We start from the raw sequence: 19,563 nt of genomic DNA on the forward strand, positions 1-19,563 counted from the left end.
TTGCTGTGGGAACTGGGCCTGTTCAGAGGAGAGATGACTAAGGGGGGGACCTCATCAATGTCCATAAGTATCTGAAGGGAGGGTGTCAAGAGTTTGGATCCAGGCTCTGCTTGATGGTGCCCAGCAGTAGGACAAGGGGTGATAGACAGAAGCTGATGCACGGGAAGTTCCACCTGAGTATGTGGACGAATCTCTTTACTGTGCGGGTGATCCCGCAGTGGGATAGATTGTCGTGAGAGGCTGTGGAGTCTCCCTCACTGGAAATACTTATGAACCGTCTGGACACGATTGAGTGCCGCGTGCCTTGGGATAGCCCTGTGTGAGCAGGGAGGTTGGACCAGATGATCCACTGTGGTCCTTTCCAAGCTGAACTATTCTGCAATATGACTTTAGCTGTATTAATTTTGCCTGCACCATGTAGCAGGGCTGTGCAGGAACACCGGCACTCACATACAGGCTCTTTGCTAAGAAAAAGAGAAGTATGCTGGATATTTTAAAACCTGCTTTATTTTCAAAAGAAAGTATAAAACAGAGGGGAGCAGTTTTTCCCCATGTGTTTACAGGCGACTAAAACAGTAACAAACTGAGAACAGGTTTTCACTGAAAATTCAGAAAAGTTTTTCACATTATGTGTGTATGGATGCAGCTAAATATATATGCATGCATGTACCTTAAAGTATTAGCTTTAGTCATATTTGGGTGGATTTCATTGGTTTTCAGTAGGTGTCACTAAAGCTCCAAAAGAACCCAGATTTTCATTCTTCTGGCTGTTTTCAAGTCTTGGATCTTTATCCAGTTTCATCGCACCACTCTTGCAGAAGTGCACAATCTAATCTGATCCAGTCTTTTAGCTGAAATAACTCCTGTACTCCGAGGATTCAGATTATCTCTGCATGTATCTGTGCAAAGGCTGGACTTTCCTCTTCTTGCAAAAAGTGCCCGGTGGGTGTCTCGTTGTTGCCGGCCTTGTGCGGGTGTGGTGCACATCCCGCGGCACAAGGAGATAGATCAGCAATGACCCCTGCTGGACCGCAGCCTGCGAATCGATTTTTCATGACTGCGCCCAAGAGCAACAACTCCCTCCCTGCAGTATGTTTGTACTGCCAACCCAGCGACAGCTGGAATAGCAGAGCTGGATTTTCACAGGGTAATTAAGAACAGAGTCACTCAGCTGTTGAAAACACAGTACTTAGCATTTATTTGTGGGGTAATGATGTAGATTAGATTACTCCTTGCTGCTTCCAAGTTCCTGACATGCGCCTCTGGCATCCGCAGAAGTGCATGTACATAGACTTGGTGACAGGATTACACTTCACAATCCCCTAAACCTGGCACCTCCATATCTGGTGGTGGCAGTACTGTCATTCCACACACCCCAGATCTGGTCTCGGGGCATTGTATTAGTTTGGATGTGGGAAAAATTAACTTTTGCTCTCAGCTCTGTTATTAGTCAGCTGTTTCCTAAGTGTAAGATAAGTTTACCTGTTAAGTCTCAGTGTTTTCTGTCTTTAATTTACATCCTTCCCCTGAATTTCCTGGTTAGATTCTAGGTATCTAGGGGGAAGGGTATGTATTATATGCTCACACAGAGGTTAAAACAGGCTCCTTCCCATATCACAGAAGATTGCTAATGTATACTAACAGTAACATATCTGTATACTACAGTAATACATCTGGGGATGAGTTTGAATCGTGGATTAGCAACAATAGGCACCACATTGCCTCCTTTGTTGATACCTGAGGGTGAGTAATCTCCTGATTTATATAAAAATTCAATACTTAGTACTACGTGTAAGTTAACTGTGTATGAGAGAGTGTCTCAGAGACTCTGCTTAAGCTTCCCATTTCATCCAAGCCTTACAAGGCCATCCATCCCACTGCACTCTCTCACTCTCAGATTCTTTGCAGAGACTACAAACAGAACTCAGCAAAGAGCATCTACAGAGACTGAGGGGGTAAGCACTCAGGTGAAACAGTCTCACTGTCAAGGCAGCCACTTAAAAGATAATATGCTGGAAGCACATCCTTAGCATAATCATCAACTTGCCTTCTGTGTGAGGAAGTTTATGCTCATTTTTTCTCTTAGTTCTTGCAAAGAAGAAATTATTTTGAAGTAATTAAAACCAAAAGTTATTGTCAGTCACTTTGAAAGTTAAAAGATTGGCAGATGCAGTGCTGACTAGGCTAAACCCTCAGCTGTGCAGATCAGTTTTGGTCCTGTGCAGAGGGTGTATTTCCACTGTAAATCTGCTGTCAGTGAAACTACTAAGAAACACTTCTTGCTGATAAAAAAAGGGGAAACTGGGAGCATAGATTAGGTCTCAACTGAGCTACAACCCTAACTTTGTTTTTTAAACAAACCTCTTTGAACACACCTCTCCATGAATACACCACACACAGGGAATTTACCAGATGTGTTTGAAGGACTGCTAAAATTCAAAGGAAGGTTTCAGAAACCTTTTTTTCATTTAATTTCCATGAGGAGGGAGTTTAATTTGGCCTCTGGAGGCTCTCTGAATTTAACTCTACTATGTGTGCCCATGTACATGCTAGAGATTCAAGAAGAAAATATTTTCAGTGAAGATTTTCTGAACAATTTTCTAGAGGTGATTTTTAAAATTTTCTATTTTTCTATATATATATATATATACACATTATATATCTATAATTCAAAGAGCTACACAGTTGTCTAAGGTGCTTGGAACTGTGCACGGCAGATAATCCTACGGTACTGTACAACTAGGCAACACACTTTCAGTTTCCTTGTTTAATACAAACACCATAAAACAAGCGTAACATATATACTGTATATACCTCCCAATACATTCTTTATGTTTTTCAGGTGATGATACTGGACTATATTTGTGTGTGTGTATATATATATATATATATACATACACACACACTACATTACAGATAAAACCTCAAGAAGTAGCTATAATTAATTTGTAACAGTTACTTGCATTCACAGGTATCACACACCTGTGTAAAATGCAATATCAAATCTAGAGATTTAGAGTTACCATATTCAATCACACTGAGCCAAGTAGCATTAATTTTATAATTTTAACATAAAATCTGCCCTGTGTAAGCTGAAAAGTTGTTGGTATTGATTCTCCACAGCCTTCCATCTTTCGAAAGTAATGAAACATGTGGAAAGTACGTTTTAGAGGGAGAGCAATTCTAAGCTGATAATGTTTCAGATACTTTTTTTTAGTTACCAGTAACTATTTAGCATGACAGGCAGTGGAGAATCAAAGTTTGAGTTTTGTTTGCCTTACTTGACTTGAAAATGGGAATATTTAATGAAATCAAAGGAAGTTACTTAAAGAATAATTTTTCACTATTTTTCATCAGATTAATAGAAAAAATTAAGTCTAAGAATTGGCCCAGTGTCTGAATGGGTGACACCTATATGCAAAATTTTAATTGCAATGAATTCACATGACAATTCCATTTCAGGTGATGGTGGCTGCCTTAGAGTCTATTCAGCAAGTAAGAATCTTGTGGCTGTGCTGGACCCTCGGAAGACTGTACTGGAACTCAGCTACCCACACTGGTGTGGATGTGGGATCGAGCCCTCCTTACTGGGGTCATGTCCCCATGTGCGGGCTTGCTTGGAAGAGGCAGCAGTGCAATGATTCCTACTGCTGCCCTTGTCCTGGTGTACTGCAGCTCTGCCAGGGAAACACAGGTTTGATTTGTGATCTCCCGGTGTTTAAGGTGCAGCTGGGTCCAAAGCAGCACACACAAACCTTGCCATGATTTACTGCTTGAGCTGTTGTGCCGCAGAACGCTGGGAAGGGACACAAACTTACCAGCTTTATCAGCTCCTGTGTGCACAACAGTGTCTGTGCTCTGCAATCTTCTTGTGCCTCTCCCAGATTTGCAGTTTGGTTGTAAATAGAATTCTGTTGTTTGGTTTTTTTTTTTAAGGAAACCCCCTCTTCCCTCCAGAACTTAAGAGCTATCTAGACAGTTGCAGGCAATTAAGCATGTGCCATCTCCACACCCTTCCCCTGCTACTGATACAGTCGAGTGCCCGTTCAAACAAGCCATTGATATTTTTGTTTCAAATCACACCAGCTAAAATAATAATAACCCAAAACACAGTATTTCTTTAATTCCAAAATTTGTACAAGTTTACAAATCAATATACCACCACACAAAGTAGTGAATGGAAGATATGTTTAGCAACATTTTAACGTTTTACTATATCATAACAATGTTTAAATATTGTTAAATTTGACATAGTATTGCAAGATTTTTTTTTAATATAAAGAATTTTTGCTTGAACAAGAAGATACAGGTAATACCATTGCTTTCTTTGTTTCTATCCAATGCAATATGTAGCTTCTATAAAATATTGGTGAAATGCTGTATCTAGTTCATATGAGTTTTATTTCCATTAAAATCTTGAAACTAAATGGAAACACAAATAACAAGACCTTATTAATTATTAGAGTTTATAAATAGAAACCTATTTGAACATTACAACAAATATATGTTAATTTCACTTCATTTCTCCCTTTCTCTGTATAGATACAGTTTTGTAAGTTTTGGTGGGGTTTTTTTTTTCAGATTTCTGTTAAATAGAAGTTTTCAGCTATTCTGGGGACTGCTTTTTTTATTTAATTTGAACTTCAAAATATTTTTGTGTCATCTTTATAAAATCTTTCAGAATATATTTTTTCTTTTCATCATGATCTATGCCCCATCAGTGAATATTGCACTGATCTTGGCATAATAAGACTACAGCTAGCAACAATAATGGAACTAAATGTGGAAGATCCTAAAGGCAGGAGGCAAGTCTATCCATACTTGCTTTTTCACCCTGAGTATATTTTGTGTTCAGTTTACAACAATGGCACAGGTCTTAACTCCTGAAGATCATTAAAAGCAGAGGACATGAAAGTGTTAAACACATCGTTCATGTGCATGTGACAGTCTCATGTAAATGTAGGCTTTTAGCTTGGTTTGCTTTGCCATTAAAGCATTACCAGCCATTAAGACATGGGCCAATATTCTGGTCTCTGCTTAGGATGTCAGCAGTGCTCACACAGGCCTGTGCTGTCAGGTACCCAGGTGACAGTGTGGCTCTCCCTACCCTGACTCCAAGCCCTGCCAGCTGCAGATGGTCAGGGAGTTTTGCTTGATTCCCAGGCTGCCAGACTGGATTAGATAGTTTTAGTCTGTTGCTGGCTGGATCTTTTTGCACTTTATGATGATAAAAAATCGGGGTTTAGATTGAGTTTATAGTCAGGTTAAGCAACTGTTAATTTTAAATAAATTCTCTCATGTAGCTGTAGTATTATTACTTACAGATCTGAATTTGAAGCATCTCTGCAGGAAACCAAGCACTCACTTCACCTGGAAGGAGGGGTCTAATTTCTGTAATAGCGGGGATACTTCATCCCTTTGTTTCACAGCTTTCATTTGGCTTTCAAGTTAAAAAAATGGGTGCTTATCTGATAGGGTTATCAGGTTTTTCAATGTCAGCACTGAGGTTGTGGTCCTTCTCTAAGAGGTGCTCAGGTTGGCCAAAGCGGATGGTGGGGCTTTCCTACCCCACACCACATCAGAGGCCAGTCAAGTCTACCACAGCAAGGGACATGCACAACTGTAGGTAAATGATAAACCCAACAACTAAATGCAGTCTGTAGAACTACAAATGGCCATAAATACTTTCAGTGACTTTGAAGAGATGTTGCTTCTGGTCCTAAGATGTTTCAAATCACCAGTTGAAATGGTATTAGCTTAAATAATCACTAGCATTTAATTTATTTTTTTTTGGTACTTGTTGAGTCAACATATATAGCACAATTAAAAAAAAAATCCAGATAGGCTGTATCTGAGTTATAAAGACTAATATGTATTACCTGAAGGAGGGGAGAGACGAGACACTCTAGAACCATTTCAATTTTTTATGTGAAGAAGAAATAAGGATTTGATTAAGCATCCGTTCTTTTGCACCCACAGCAACATACTGTGATGTGTGATTATACTGATAAATATTATATGTGAGATAATTTCAGAAGCCACTTCAAGCTGCTCATTTTCTCATTCTGTGGATGTAGGCATACCTGACTCTGTGGGAACATAGATATCATGTGTGTGAGGTTTGTCATATCTTGTGCATGACATTTAAATGATTTCTCCACTATAAAAATTATCATACTGATCCTTCTTAGCCAAGTGGACTGTACTACACTTTGCATGAAAAGTGCTATTTTTTTCTTTGCCTGTTTAACATATTTTTATTTTTAACTCTAGGATTATTAACTCACTAATTTCTCAGGACTTAGCCTGATTTTTCCCTTCTAGAAGGCATGCAGCACCAAAGCAGGTATATGATGTAATATTTCCAATGGGTTGTTGATGCAATTGGAAAACATTTGAACTTATCAATACAAACAACTTGGAGAGGCAGCAGAAATTGACTTCAGGCTTCTTGAAGCAAACTTGTTTCACTGCACATGGTGACATACCAAATTCTTGTTATTTTTTATTGCATGGACAACACTTTACAGCCGTTGTTTTTCTGCCAAAAAATTCTGCCACAAAATTCTAAATTTCTAAATTCAATTTTTAAATTTTAAAATTTAATTTCAAAATTCTAAATTCTAAGTTCTAAATTTTGTATTTAGAATACAAAAATAGTATATACAATTCTGTGTCTCTGTGTGGATACAATACACTATGGATGGTTTGAAGTTCTAATTCTGCTATATCTTATAATAATGTTATGTAGTATACTACATAAGATTTTACATAAGTTCCCATAAAGGTAACTCTTTTTGTCCAGTTACATAAATGTGTTTAATTAGTTCACTGAACTGTGGGCCACACTATGCATCTGATTATTATCAAAATAGTAAGAAATTAAAAATTAACTCAGCATCTCTACCAAGGCTAGAGTCCTGCAACTAGAAATGGCTTGGAGGGAATAGGAAGATAGGAAAAGCCTAAGTGATACCTCACCTACACATCCTTATTTCTTATGACATAACTTCAGCTTGAAGAAGTCTGAGCCAGAAGTTGTACCCTCATCTTTGTGTCTTTACTCTTAAAACAATAAGGTTGGCACGTGACTTTCCATCCATGGTCCAGGCCTAGTATAGAGGAATGTCTTCTTGCAAAGTCAATTTTTTCACTTCATCCTAAGAGTTTAACAAGTCTTAGTTTGCTTGTGTAAGCTGTGTGTACCTTGGCATGGTGGTGGAGCTACTGTCTTATATAAAATATATGTAGTCTGGCCTTACCTTTGTCCGAGTTATTCTGCCTGTGTAACAGCTGTCTTTCTGCCTTCAGTATCTTGGCTGCTTTCAAATGTTTCAATGTGATAAATGTAACACTGAAATCTATTTAATTGCTCCTCTCAGTTCCTTTGAAGTGAAATACTGTGTTTTATACTTCAAAGTCAACATAGTAGACCTTTATATGATTTTGGACACACATTCCTAAATTTGGCAACATCAGCAAAAAAAAGTTTTAGCAGAACTATTCTAGTGTAACTTTTGAGTTTACTCTTCAAATTCTAAAAATAAAAATTAGCATTCTACCAGAATTGCTGACAAACCTAATGCCCTGCTAATCCTGTATGATACATTTTCACTGCTTCCTTGATGTCAAAGTGGTGTTTCTATGTCTATAAAATGATGGACTTTCCAGAAGCTTATTTTCTGCAAATGGAATCCTAATGGCTCTTATTGATTCCATTAAAAAAGGAAGGTGCTGCTTCCTTTTCTTTGCAACAATCTTGTAGATGGCTTTTTTTATTTGATTATTGATATTTTGTGGCTTGTTCATCATTAGATTTTTACCAAAGTGTAGTGGAGCCTAACAGTTATTTAAATTTTACCTTTTTTAAAAAAGCTATCCCAATGTCCTTAAAAATAATAGTGACAGGGAGTGACGGCTGTTGGAAAGCACTCTTCTGTTACTAGAAGTGTTCTTCATTAAAAGAATCCACCTCATTTATGCAAACCTGGTCTTGTTGTAAATAGCTCTAAAGAGGGATATCTAATTTTAGCCACCAAATTGTCTTCCTGCCTTCAGGATGACATCTCTAACAACAACCTTCAATTTTATAAACTAAACACATTCCACAAGAATCTATCCCAGGTTCTGAGGTAAAAATCACATCTACACAGATCTTTTATTGCCAGAAAAAGAAATACTTACACTTCATAATTAAAAACTGAACAGGACACATAAAAGACAAAAATAAATTGTAATATGTACACACATTAGAAAGGATAAATAGCAAATATATTGTAATACTGCATTAAATGTATGCATATGTGAATTCCAGGACCCCCCCCCCTCAATGTTGTGTACACTAATTCAAAGGATAAATAAGTGCTAATATAGGACAGAGATTTTCTTAGTGTAAACAATGCCACAGGCTTTTTAATAGGCCTTTGGGCCAACTTAGAAAAACCATGTATTGCCTTTCACACTCCATACCACTTAATTTTAATAGTATTATATTCACATGTACAATTTCAAGATAGTATAAAAAATTAGGAATCTAAGAAGCATTCTTCACACTCAACAAAAACAGGCTGGAGACACTCCAAGGATTTTTCTTTCACTTTTAAAGGACCGCTAGCTGAAGACACACTGATTGATCTGGGAGTTATTCCTCAAAGCAGTGTAAGAGTCCTTAAATGTAAAAAGTTACATTAGTAGTCACTGCTGCTCAGGCCTATTAATAAAGACTTCAGTGCCTAATTTCAGTTCTGACTTTGGATTCACACTAGCATGATGTCAAAGTTGTCACTACTGCCTGCCATGGATGACAAAGAAAATGATCCCTCTGGTTTGAATGGCAAGTGACAGCAAGGAGTGTTTCTAAACACAAAGCATTTCATTGCATTCATAGTGTCACATTATTTGTCCTTCAAATCCTGTTTATGTATCTCTGAGGATCCAGAGTATGTCAACATTAAAAAACAAAAAAATATATTACTTGTTCTGTATGAATGTTCCATGTGTTTTCCTGAAGCATGGGCACTGGGATTTAAAAAAAGACAGTTGAGTTATACTAGGACTAATTTCTGGCAACTGTATTTACTGGCACCAAAGAAAATGATAGTTCTTCCTAAAGTACTGATGACACAAGAACTTATGGCTTGCTATCTTTTTCAGACAGGCTGCAGCCACTGAAAAAACTGACATGCACAGTTGCTTACACTCTCTCTTTTAAAAAATAATTCTTCCCACTGGCCAAATGCATTGTTGAGTAGTCCCATCCATTCCACTTAGCTCTGTGGACTGACAGACAAAGTCTCTTTCCCCCCAGCTCTCAGTTCTTTTGTCACCCCCCTCCCTCTTTGTTACCCTCAGTCCCAGCCCCATGAAGCCCGATGAGATCCTGGCAGCAGGCTCTCCAGCGATTGTCTTCAGCACTTCCTGACTCGTGGAGCTCTCACAAAGAAGTCCACTGGCTTGTCCGTGTGGGCTGGCCACAGAACTGTGGTTTGTCTGGACATGGACAAACGCTTCCTGTGGGTTCTCCTCCTAGACTAATCATTTGTCCATTGACAAAGACAAGGGCCACTTTCTTCATCAGCCTCAGGGTAAGCTGTAGCACACACTCATACTCAATCAAGTTCCAGTGCAATTTCAGGTCTTCAGGACGCAATAATTTCCCCAAAGAAAATTGTTACTTGAAATATGGGATGTGGTCAAACAGTTATGGACGATGAAACCTGAAAAGATAAATTAAAATCTTAGAATTATCTTAGAATTATGTTATTTCAACTGACAATGACACTGATCCTCATCCCATTCTCACAGCTGTTTCCTTTTGTCAGCCCGTTATTCCTGCTTTTCCTGATCTGTGTTGGTTTAGAGTGAGAGCTGTTATTTCCTGCTGTCCATCTCTCTCGACTTAGAAAACCAAGCAGAGATTTGGTGTGGCTCAAGCGCTGGTGTGTCGCTGTCTGTCCGTGCCATTAACCTGCCAGTGTGGTCCCTGGCAGAGTTTTGCTTGGGTCAGCCAGTGCTTTCAGGTACTGCCTGGGCATGGTTGGAGTTAGCACAGGACAGCAGGCAGGCTGGGCAGGGGGGGACATCACCCTGTTTTGAGGTGAGAAGAACAAGTTAACTGCGTGGATTCAAGCTGTGCTAAGCTTGCTGGCCTCAGGGCCAGGGAAGAGTCTCCAGTCTATTTGCCAATACAGATTTAGCTACAATTGCATTTGTTATTTGCAGATGCTGCCAGTAAGTATTATCGGAAAAGCTTTGCTAAACCATAAAAATTAAAATTCTGGGGTTTTAATCCTTGTGTAAATTGAAGCTAACAAAAATTTTCTATTTTCTTTTAAGTAAGCAGCAAATCTTCTAGCATTTCAAATGCTTTCTTCATATTAACAGCAGTGAACTGAGGTACATGAAGACCCAAATATACCTCACTTTTTTAGGCTTTTAGGTAGGGCATGTGCATCACTCCAGATTGCCTGTATGATGGCTAGAGAAGTGGGTTGCTCCAAAAGGTGTCACCAATCCTTTCTAAAATAAGCTAGGAACCTACAGCAATTGAAATTCTAAATCATGTTAAATGTAATGAATCCAAGCAAAAGGGTAAGGAGGGCACCAGTATCAGGTTCTCAGTGTATAGACATATATCTCTGTTTAAATGGCTTTAAAACTTTATCTGTCCATGAAGCAGTAAAAGATGCAGCAGCTTGAAAAAGGCATAGATAATGATGCATCTACACAACAGATTTACCCAAATTTTTGTTGACACATTTTCTCTTAATAGTTCCACACATTATTCCTGTAGGTTGATTCAATACAATACAGGGATGCATTTCTCAAATGAAGGAGGTGTGCACAAAGCCTGACATTTACAACTATGCAGTTGATCTATTAAATAAGAGTACAGAGGATTGCTAAAAACAAGGGTTTTGTATTTTGTGGAAAAACAATATACTGGACTATATATAGCATTTTCATTAGAAACACTTCATGAACACCTGCTAATATGCTCCTCCCAAACTTGTATTGATTTCTCTATTTTTGGAAACTAATTTTCTTGGATTTTGTTATGAAATAACAGAAAGAATCAGTCTAAATTACTAGGACTAGAAAACCAGTCAATTGACAGGCATTACAGTAAATGATGAACAATGAAACCCATTGTTCTTTCTTTTCAAAGTTTGATATAAATTTTAAACATTTCAACTATAAGTGCTGATTATAATATTAAATAATTTATAATTAATTTGCAATAGTATAGGAAACCATCAACTATGACTATTTTTGTTTAGTAAGCAGCTTCCTTGTTGTCTCAGTCTATCACAGGATAGCCTTTGCTAATCGGGTGCCAATGCAAGTGCCTTTTGGTTTGCATAATCTCAGTGGTCTTGAAAATAATTAATGAATGAGTAATTAATTCTCTGGCTAGAGACTTCTGTCTATGGTTTTCTTAAATCACTTTTGTTGTATCAATCTAATACTACGTAGCAGAAATTACATAATTTTTGATGAGATATCTAAGGGAAAATGGGATCCCTTTTTATTTTCAAAATTGCAATCGACTTTGAACATCTGCATGTTATTCTGCTCTTAATTAGCTTTTTCTAGTGTTACTCTTCTGACTTCTGTGTAGTAACTCCACAACATGACAGTGAAACAAAAGAGCATGGATAAGCAACAGAAAAAAACTGATTTCTCTCAGGTTGAAATTTTTTCAGCACCCTATAGAATCATTGCCTGTATTTATCACAATTTGGCTGTTCTTATTTTTCACTCCATTTTCAAAGGCCCTCCTTGAAGAAAATAATTCACTTTTTTACTGGTTTGTCACTCCACAAGGTTCCTGGTTCAGCTTTCAAGAATCCAGTTGTAATCAGCCTCTACTGTTCTCAAAGCTCATGAAAAAATATCCAATTCTTTTTGTATGAATCATGCCTGTCTGTACTTAAGCCTCAATATTGCAAAGCAACTCAAGAAACACAACAATGTAAGCAGGAGGTTGGTTTCTATACCCGCTATTTTTATTCTCTCCCTTGGGATGCTCTTTTTTTAAAAGTAGTATTTTTATACATTCTGCAAAAGATATACTGTGTGCTACCTAAAGAGAAAATTACATCAGAAGCCAAATTAAAAGATACATCTCCATGTTTGAAAAATACATTTTCTAGTGTTCAGAATGCAACACTACATTAAAACTCTGCATCCTGGTCCATCTTCTGGCTTAGGTTTGCTGTCTGTGAAACTGGTTTGAATTTTTAAAAATGAATTTGTTTATGTTGTATCTACAGAGAAGTGATAAGTTATTATTTTTTACAACTCCATGTTTTGGTAAGAAAGAAATCACTGAAGTTGTGAAATCAAACAGTGAAGTAGCAGATACATGAAACACCCATCATGAATTTTCCTTGTGACGCATTCTTTAATTAGGTGATTCACACTCACTAGCTCAGATCCTGAGTTTGGCTAAAACAGTACCAGGAAACAGAAGGGACCCAGTCTTAGACAACTGGGTTTGTTTGACTGAATTTTCTGTGGAAGTAAAGACATTAATACTATGTACACAATGCTGGCCAACCTAATATCAAGTTTTGATTGCTGGTGGCAATTTTCAGCCTTTGTAACTTCCAAGAAAAATGAACACATGCCATGGAGATTTCAGAAACTGTGTCCCTCCCCCTAAGAATAATTCTGCCAAATTTGAAAGCTTGCTAAAATACTCTGGACACTTCAGAGCTCCTTAAAATAACAATGCTTCAGACAACATCTTGGTGTTATTCAAAGCAGAGAACAAAGCAAATCCACGTAACACATTAGAAGTGGCAACAAGGGAATCTATCTTGTTCCCCAGAAACTGCTGCCAGGAGCCTAAGTGACCCTCAGAAAGCTCGCCAAGACAGTAGTGAGCTTTTCTGAAGTTCAAAGCATCATCTAATTTTCACGTATGAAATGCATCTACACAAATGTATACTTTAATGAGCAAGGGAGTGCTGCTAGAGAAGGAAACCCCTTTTATTTTGTGTGCTTGAAGATTACTAACTTCATCTGTAAGAACTGACGGGTTCTTGCATAAGATTATTTTTTAGATTCCCCTAACAATCTTTTTCTACATAGTGACCAGTCCATTGCAGTCACCTGCACTGCTGTATCAGCTAGAGATGGCATCAGCAATACTGGGAATTCCAACAGAATCAGCGGTGGGATTCAAGGGGACTTATGACAGGAATCCACACAAATCATGACACAAGTGCAGAGAACTTGCAGAAAAGCAGAGGGTTGCTGTCACACTCATTTCTCACACTTACACAAGAAGAGGGATTCACCCACCTGGTAAATTGCCGACTTTCCTCGTGTACTTCCATTTCTGTGCTTTTGAATTCATTCAGTTCTTTCCGTATTGCTGCCTAATAAACAATAATGATATATGCAACAGTAACAAATATGAATTTTCAGGAAAACAAAGAGTCTGAAAGAAATGTGGCCCTACCATTGCAGGTGTCTTAAAGTTCCCATTTCAGTTTTCCCTCACTGTAATCCACAGCTCTCACACATTTCCAATCATCAACATAAATGACTTTTCAATTAGAGCTGTTCAAAGTACTCATCCACTACAAAGAAACGAAAAGCATCAAGCACCAAAAGTAAACCAAGAAACACCAAATCAACTGCAATGGGTGAACAAAGCCCACACTGAAACGGAGCACTTCTACTGACAAAAATGGGCAAGGGGTTGGATTACCCTGACAATCACTTGCTGAGTAGGCAGACAGGAGGGGATTCTATCTCCAGGCACAGCCCTGAGGAGCTGGTGAGTCACTCTGCCAGCACAGGCACTGTGTGCACAGCAGGGTCCTTGTATCTCTCCTCTGGAGACAGGACTTCAGGAATGCAAGATGAACAGCATTTTTTTTTTAAGTGGGATTAGTCACTTGGTTTGATTCATTTTATGTAAAATGACATTAATTATTTGGACATTTCAGGCTTGGATTTTTAGTTGGCAGATACTAAAGAACAGCAGAAATTCAGTACAGTTTGTAAATGCCTTGTTGCTTATGTTGAGACTGATAAGCAATTTACTTCATCAAGTGAGTACAATTTACTTCATCAAGTAATAAATACAGTTTCTGAAGTATTCTAATATATACTACAAGGGGTTTTGTTTCTATGCCACACACCTTCCTACCTTTACTTTCAAAGGAAGTGACAGTTTATTTTTACTCATTCTTTTCTTTCACCACTTTAAATAAAGACAGTATAATTGCATTAATCCCTAAAGAAATGTCATCTAGTGTGCATGCCTTTCAGTGCAGAACAGACAAGCAGCATGATAAAATTATAGCATCAGCAGGCTGCCATCTAATAAATGATAAACTTTGCTTTAAGCAGGGATGGTCATGTTCAGCCACAACAGCATGCTTACATGAGGCTGCTGTAGAGTACTGAAGAGACAGTGATTTCTGAGCACCAGACAGCAGAGCTCCAGCTCTGTAATACAGCTGCAGCACAATTTTCTGCTCCTACTGGAATTAGAAGAATGATTTCTCTGGGAAAATAAAGGACAAGGGAGTCTCCAGGCAACCCCAAGTCTGCTTTTCTGCTAAGGCCAACAAACTTGGAGCTGACAGGATCAGCTGAAAAACTGCTACTGAAGTAGGTAGGAAACTCCATTTTTTTTTCTAGTGCAGTTTACCCTGGTTGAACCTCTGTCAAAGTGGAGGTGCTGGGTCCTCAAACCTCCCACAGACTATGAGAGGACTAGACAGCGCTCAGCATCTCCCATAAACATCTACAAACACTTCTGACTACATTTTTAACTATTTCACCTTGACCTGATTCAACTGTCAGATGAGATGTAAATTTTTAAATATTAATATTGAAATGCAAACTGAAATAAAATCAGTGCTTCACTACCCTTAGCTCAAATAGAGTGGGTTCATGCACACACCACTTTTCATGTCAAGCACATCTCACAGAAGTTTCATAAAGTCCACACATCTTGGTTCAGACCCAGTGCTTTAAGAGCCAGAACTTTGGGCTACCTGAATCTTACAGCTCTCCTTTCATTAAGTAGTATAGGAGGGAAATGGAAGAGTACCTTATGGTAATCTTTGACTAATATTTTTTAAAAATGAGAATCACAGGATCATTTGTCTCATCCTTTGTATTCAGGCAGCAGGGCTATATTAACTGTAGGATGTTAGGGGCAAACTTCCCAAGAGGGTGTGCTGCCTGCACATGGTCAGTTCTTGCACTGGTGGTTATGGCCAAGAACTTTGAGGAGGATGGAGCAGCTTCTGCCTTTTTTTCTCTCAAATGAGTGACAAAACGAACTCCTGGTAGCAGTGACACAGACTTCTGCCTGCAAACCCCTGCATGAATTCCCTCAGATCTGGGCCACCTTTGGTGAACTTTTATCTGTCTTAGCAAGGTTTTAACAAATAGAAAACAAAAATTAGAAATTCTGGCCCAAACTGTCACAATGGAGGTGTAAAATATGCTCATAATAGGCATCTGAGTGGGTTTTCTTAGCTGCAGGCAGTAGATGCACAGTAGCACCATGACAATCTTGCTGTCACCAGCAGATGTCATTTGTGATGCTGGCAATCAAGAGAATGTAAACCAGAGGAAAGCTCCCCAAAAGTGACAGATGAAAGCATTTTCTTATAATCTACATTTGTGCCTTGCCTTGTCTGCAGGAGTTAGCCTGGCCCAAGGCTTGTCAGCACGACGGTCGTAATCCGGAGATTCCGTGACCTCCACGTACTCGTTAAATCGAAGGATTCTTCTCGCTTGAAGTTCAGCCACTGTAGGCCTCAGACTGAGCTGTAAGCAGGAGGCAGAAATAGTATGCTTAATAAGATGAAATAAAATCAAAGAGGAGGGTATGATGTAATCTCAAGAGAACTTTAATGGTATTTCTAAATAGGGTCACTTTCAGGTGTCTAAAAAAAGGCACCATCCTGGGAGCGCTGCGCAGGAATGGGGAGGCAGCCTAACCTGATTTCTTCAATTATAAAAATAGTCTTTGTCGGGCAGGTCAGAGAATCATGACAGTTATCCCTGGAATGTTAATTGTGACTTTGCAATTGGCACTACCCCACTAGGCCATCTGCATTATTGGTTACACTGTGTTAAAACTGTAATATCAAAAATATGTGACATTTGGAAGTATCTGCCTAACAAAAACCCCCTGTTTTTGACCATCTAGGGGTCATTATAATGCCAAATTGTTTCAGCCACCTCAAACAATATTCACTTTAATTAACTAAGGATGATCATATTAAGGAAACTGTATTTTTGCAGAGACGGGCAGACCAGGGGTACTTATGAAAACTCCTCCCATCCTCTCCCAGAACAGACCTGTAACTGCTCCATTTCCAGGGACAATGAGCATGATCCCACCTGCAGAAGCTAAGACCACTGTTGTGGTTAGAAAAGCACTGAAGGGATGTCGTAGGGGTTACATTGGTTTGCTGCCCTCTCCAGTGCTCTAGGGAAGAGTGGATCTACAGGTGTGGCAGCCCTTGATCATAAGTGACAGGAGTGGTCATGCTACAGAGGAAAACTGTCACTTATGTCCCCTGCTTAGAAACAGCAATAAGGCCAGACTCAGTGTGCTTCTCCAGGTGTGGGGAACTGGACAGGATGGGGTTTCCCCCAACATGGACTTGGCTTGTACTGCTTTTTAAGCAGATTTCTAATCTGGGAAAATGACTGATGGACATTTGCAGCAATATCTATACACTGATTTTTAGATTCTTATGAAACATAATTCTATGTACAAAAATACACAATACAAAAAAAGCACATCATCACCTTTCTACTGAGTCTACGCTTTATTTCTCTTTTGGCTTCCTGTTCCTCTTCTTCATTCTTCTCTGTTTTCAGAAGAGATAAAAAGGAGTGAATATTTAAGTATTATAACTGCACATACTGTATTTCTCTTGGTTGAAAGCTTCAGAACTCCAAGTCCTGGCTCATGTTTCCTCATATTTCTGGATGATGCCGCCTGTGTTGTCTGCTTTTTGGCTTTTGTATGCTCTCATTCTTTTCCCTATCCGCATTTCCCCTGATTCTGTAGACATCTCAACTGTGGGTCGTGAGCACAGCAAAGAGAAGGTGCCTGTCATTTCCTTTCTGTGTACCAGCAAGCAAGTACTCTGAAAGAGTTGCCTGATGTTTCAATTACTTATTTTAACATTACAAACACTGTTGCTTTTGCTTCCAACATTGATTTTAGAATAAGAGTCTAATTTATAAATGCCAAGTGAAAATTTTACTCTGAGTATTTGAATTACCCAAGTTTCTTCTACTGCTACAGACATGAGTCAATGACATTTGTTCCACTGTCATTTGTCAGTAAATTGGTTTTATTATATAATTTTTTTTCTGGTTTTATAATGGGGGCATATGATCCAACACTCAAGCCCTCTTGGTTAAGGGCCACTGGCTGGACCAGTACAGCAGAAAATGATGTCCATTTTTAGAATATATTTGGGCATATGAATGGAACAAGTTCCTTTTAACAAATTTCTGTTCTTACCAAACTTGATTTCTTGACTGCCAGTGAAAAGCACACTTAGAAAGACATGTTCATGTGGGCTCAGCATATTTTTAAATTGATGTATGGTTTGAAGAACATTATTTGCCCTTTCAGTCCAACTCTGATGGTTAAATGCAAAGTTTTGTGGCTGAAATATCCCACCTAGATAAATACATAAAATTCTGATCCTGTTTTATTCATGGTTGGGGATTACAGCCTCTGCATTACAGTTCAAGTATAAATTTAAAGAAATTCATTTGTTCTGGGTATAGCCAACTTGTATAGAAGAAAAGGGAGTTTTAAAACCTGGCATAGTTGTATTTTCCCTCTTTCCTATGGCCAGCCTGCTGTCTTAGTAGAGGTGACCTGGCCTGAGGACAATTTCTGTGTAATGATTTTCACACTGGAGAAAATGCTACAACAGGACACCTCATGGTACTTGCAGATATCCTTTGCTTACTCAATTGCTTTCCTATAAGAAGAATATCAGGGAAAGGAGGAGAGGACAAATTATAAAAATAAAAAAGTAAGAAGGGAAAAAGTAGGAAAAAGGCAATGCTTGCCCAAGATCTGCTCTGTGAGAAGACTCCAACACTAAGAACAGGTTTCCAAAAGCAAGGTGCAATTGCACAGTCTTGCTGTCACGATTAGGTTGGATTTCAGGTTGATGGTGATGTTACTGAGATACTGAAATATGGATGTAATTTATGGTTTATTAATTGCTTTTCTGTTAAATGGAAAAGAAATGGATAGCCTGTTTCCATAGAGGAACTGTAAATGGACTCAAACTGAAGAATACCTGTAACTGGAGAGTTATAGATTAATCTACAGTTTAATTTTTAAATTATCTATCAATAAATAAATTTGGTATATTTAAGGACTCATAGCATAAAAGGATAACCAATCTCATAATAACCTCACCTAAAAAAGTCAAAAGGTCTCTAGTTGTTTTGGGACAGATAAATCATCTATAGGCTTTTGTTTAAACATACTGCCTTTGCAATCAATAGACACAGTAGCTGAGGTAATTAAACATAAACTATTACTTTGGGGTTCCATTCACTTGGGAATCATGTGACATAAAAAATTTTGTCCCCTCATGAATGGAATTGCTTAAGTCCTACCTTGGACAATGTCCAGTAGCAGACATAAAGACAGTTGAATGTACACATCACTGTACTGCCCTTTCCTTACTTTAGTCTGTAAAATATGCTGTGCCTTTCTTTGCTGTCTAAACCCCAGTGTTTCCTAAGAAGCAGCAATAAGATGCTTCATGTAAGAAACAGGGGCTCATGCTGCTTAATGTATACCTTGAGGAAGAACTACCAACAGCATGACACCTGAAATAGTGTTTCTCTGTATTTTGGGGGAGGATAAAATATTTTTAAAATCTTTCTCTAGATATTTAGGAAGGTTGAAGGTTAGCTGCCCATCCCAAGCTGTGAAGCCAGATCCCTGTGGAGAGCAGATGATTGCACAGCAGGATGGGAGACAAGGGAAAACCCCTCAAAAGGGCAAGCATCTTAGTCACTGGGCAGAGGGTCTAGGTACCCCTTGGAGCAGGCCATCTTCTGGAGGATAATTCCAACAGGAGGCACCATGAGCTTCCTTAAATCCTGGGAAAAGCAGGAGAGGATCAAACCCATGGGGAACAGACAGTCTTCTGCATCAGAGGTCAGGGACGGGATTTTATACATCCAAATGGCTTACTTCTAGGAATAAAACTTAAGAGCTAAAGGAAACGGACTGAAATCTTGTGGCTGCTAGTAATACACTGAATCTGCTGTTTGGCACATGGGCCCCTGTCTCTGGCACTGACTTGTATCCAAAGCACCGATCTCCCACCTCCAGCCTGCTGGGCAGAGTCTTGCTTTGAGCCTGGTGCTACAGAAACGCTGCCTGGATACAAATACCTACAAACAGTAAAAACTACAGTGTGTTTTTGGTCTTTTAAGGTAAAAGTTTTGAAAGTTGCTGTAGGGAGTTAAGAAGATGTGTGGTGCTAAAAATAATGGGTCTGGTGCTCCTGGTTCCTG

The 19,563-nt window shown here is 38.7% G+C and overlaps 1 protein-coding gene across 1 annotated transcript in view; it reads right to left on the minus strand.

The window, feature by feature from the left end:
- Positions 1 to 7,519: 7,519 nt before the first annotated feature.
- The window catches only part of PHACTR2 (phosphatase and actin regulator 2), a 72,504-nt gene continuing 60,460 nt past the window's right edge, over positions 7,520 to 19,563 (minus strand). Inside the window, exons 9-12 of the mRNA XM_084202535.1 lie at positions 16,801 to 16,862; positions 15,670 to 15,807; positions 13,312 to 13,388; positions 7,520 to 9,716 (exon numbers count right to left, since the gene is read on the minus strand). Coding sequence (XP_084058661.1) covers positions 9,701 to 9,716; positions 13,312 to 13,388; positions 15,670 to 15,807; positions 16,801 to 16,862 — 293 coding nt within the window. The 3' untranslated portion in view covers positions 7,520 to 9,700. The remainder of the gene's footprint in view (positions 9,717 to 13,311; positions 13,389 to 15,669; positions 15,808 to 16,800; positions 16,863 to 19,563) is intronic.

This window comes from Fringilla coelebs, assembly GCF_963513975.1.
Source record: "Fringilla coelebs genome assembly, chromosome: 3".
Taxonomy (NCBI): Eukaryota; Metazoa; Chordata; class Aves; order Passeriformes; family Fringillidae; genus Fringilla; species Fringilla coelebs.